Source organism: Mus pahari, chromosome 16, assembly GCF_900095145.1.
Source record: "Mus pahari chromosome 16, PAHARI_EIJ_v1.1, whole genome shotgun sequence".
Taxonomy (NCBI): Eukaryota; Metazoa; Chordata; class Mammalia; order Rodentia; family Muridae; genus Mus; species Mus pahari.
The window spans coordinates 49,981,097-49,982,380 of NC_034605.1; the positions used below are offsets into that span (position 1 = coordinate 49,981,097).

Consider the following 1,284-nt stretch of genomic DNA (forward strand, 5'->3'; position numbering starts at 1 on the left):
ACTCTGTAGACCAGGCTGGCCTCGAACTCAGAAATCCGCCTGCCTCTGCCTCCCGAGTGCTGGGATTAAAGGCGTGCGCCACCACGCCCGGCTATCGGGTTACTTTCAAAGCAAGTTTAAAACATTAAGAAACAGTAATTGCAGGAAACAGAAATTTCACTACATCTCCTTCAGACCTTATCAAGTCTGAACTCTGAGTGAGTACTTGTATCTTCTAGGAAATGAAGATTTAAAGGTTCTCAATAATTATAACAGTCAATATTTACTAGAACAGAAAAGACAACCCCCAAGTTAATGCCAAGAAAAACTTGTCAAATCCTGACACCTAAATTAGTTAGCAATCTACTAGAAAATGAGCAGGTATTCATCTTAATAAATGTAAGCTTATAGCACATTAGTCAAACACATTACAAAAGTAACTTACTTTTTCAACATTTCTTCCTTCTTTTTATACTGGGTACTGCCTTTTTCAAATGGAAAGCCACTGAACTGACCCACATTCTTCTTCAACGAGGACACCTGAAAATGTTTATTATTAATGCTACTATCCAGTAATGTATGACAAAAAAAAAGTCTTCATTTTCAGATCCATCTTCCAGGTTAAAATACTGAATTAATCAACAAAAGTGTATTTACTACTAACATGCTAACATTATGAAAATCCTACAAACTGAATTTTTTGAACAGTCTAATCTGCATGTATTTTCACCTAGGAATATTTACCATAATTGTTCTTAAGGTAGGTGTAGAAAGTTATTAGTCAATGACTATTTTTTGAAAAGTAAAGTAAGTATTCTAAAAAGTTAATGCCACTTACTAGAAATGAAACAAGTGTAAATTAATTGTTGTGCAGACTGAGGTTAGTGTGACAAAATAAACTAGACCATGCTTCAGACATCCTCTACCTTTTTTACACACATAAAGCCCAAGGCAAGTCAGGCGTGGTGGTGCACGCCTTTAATCCCAGCACTCAGGAGGCAGAGGCAGGCGGATTTTTGAGTTCAAGGCCAGCCTGGTCTACAAAGTGAGTTCCAGGACAGCCAGGGCTACACAGAGAAACCCTGTCTTGAAAAAAAAAAAAAAAAAAAAAAAAAAAAAAAACAACAAAAACACAGCTGTAATGGCACTCCCTGTATTCCCGGCGCTAGGAAAGCAGAGGTAAGAGAATGCCCGGAGCTTGTTGCCAGTTGGCCGGTCTAGACGGACCGAATCTATGAGTGCCAGATTCAGTGAGAGACCGAGGAAGCCACTCAGCCTTGACTTCTGGCTTCCGAGTGCGCACTT

At 38.9% G+C, this 1,284-nt stretch overlaps 1 protein-coding gene across 1 annotated transcript in view; it reads right to left on the minus strand.

Annotated features, from left to right (window-relative positions):
- The window catches only part of Dek (DEK proto-oncogene), a 22,078-nt gene that overhangs the window by 15,489 nt on the left and 5,305 nt on the right, over positions 1–1,284 (minus strand). The window contains exon 5 of the mRNA XM_021215407.1: positions 425–519. Coding sequence (XP_021071066.1) covers positions 425–519 — 95 coding nt within the window. The remainder of the gene's footprint in view (positions 1–424; positions 520–1,284) is intronic.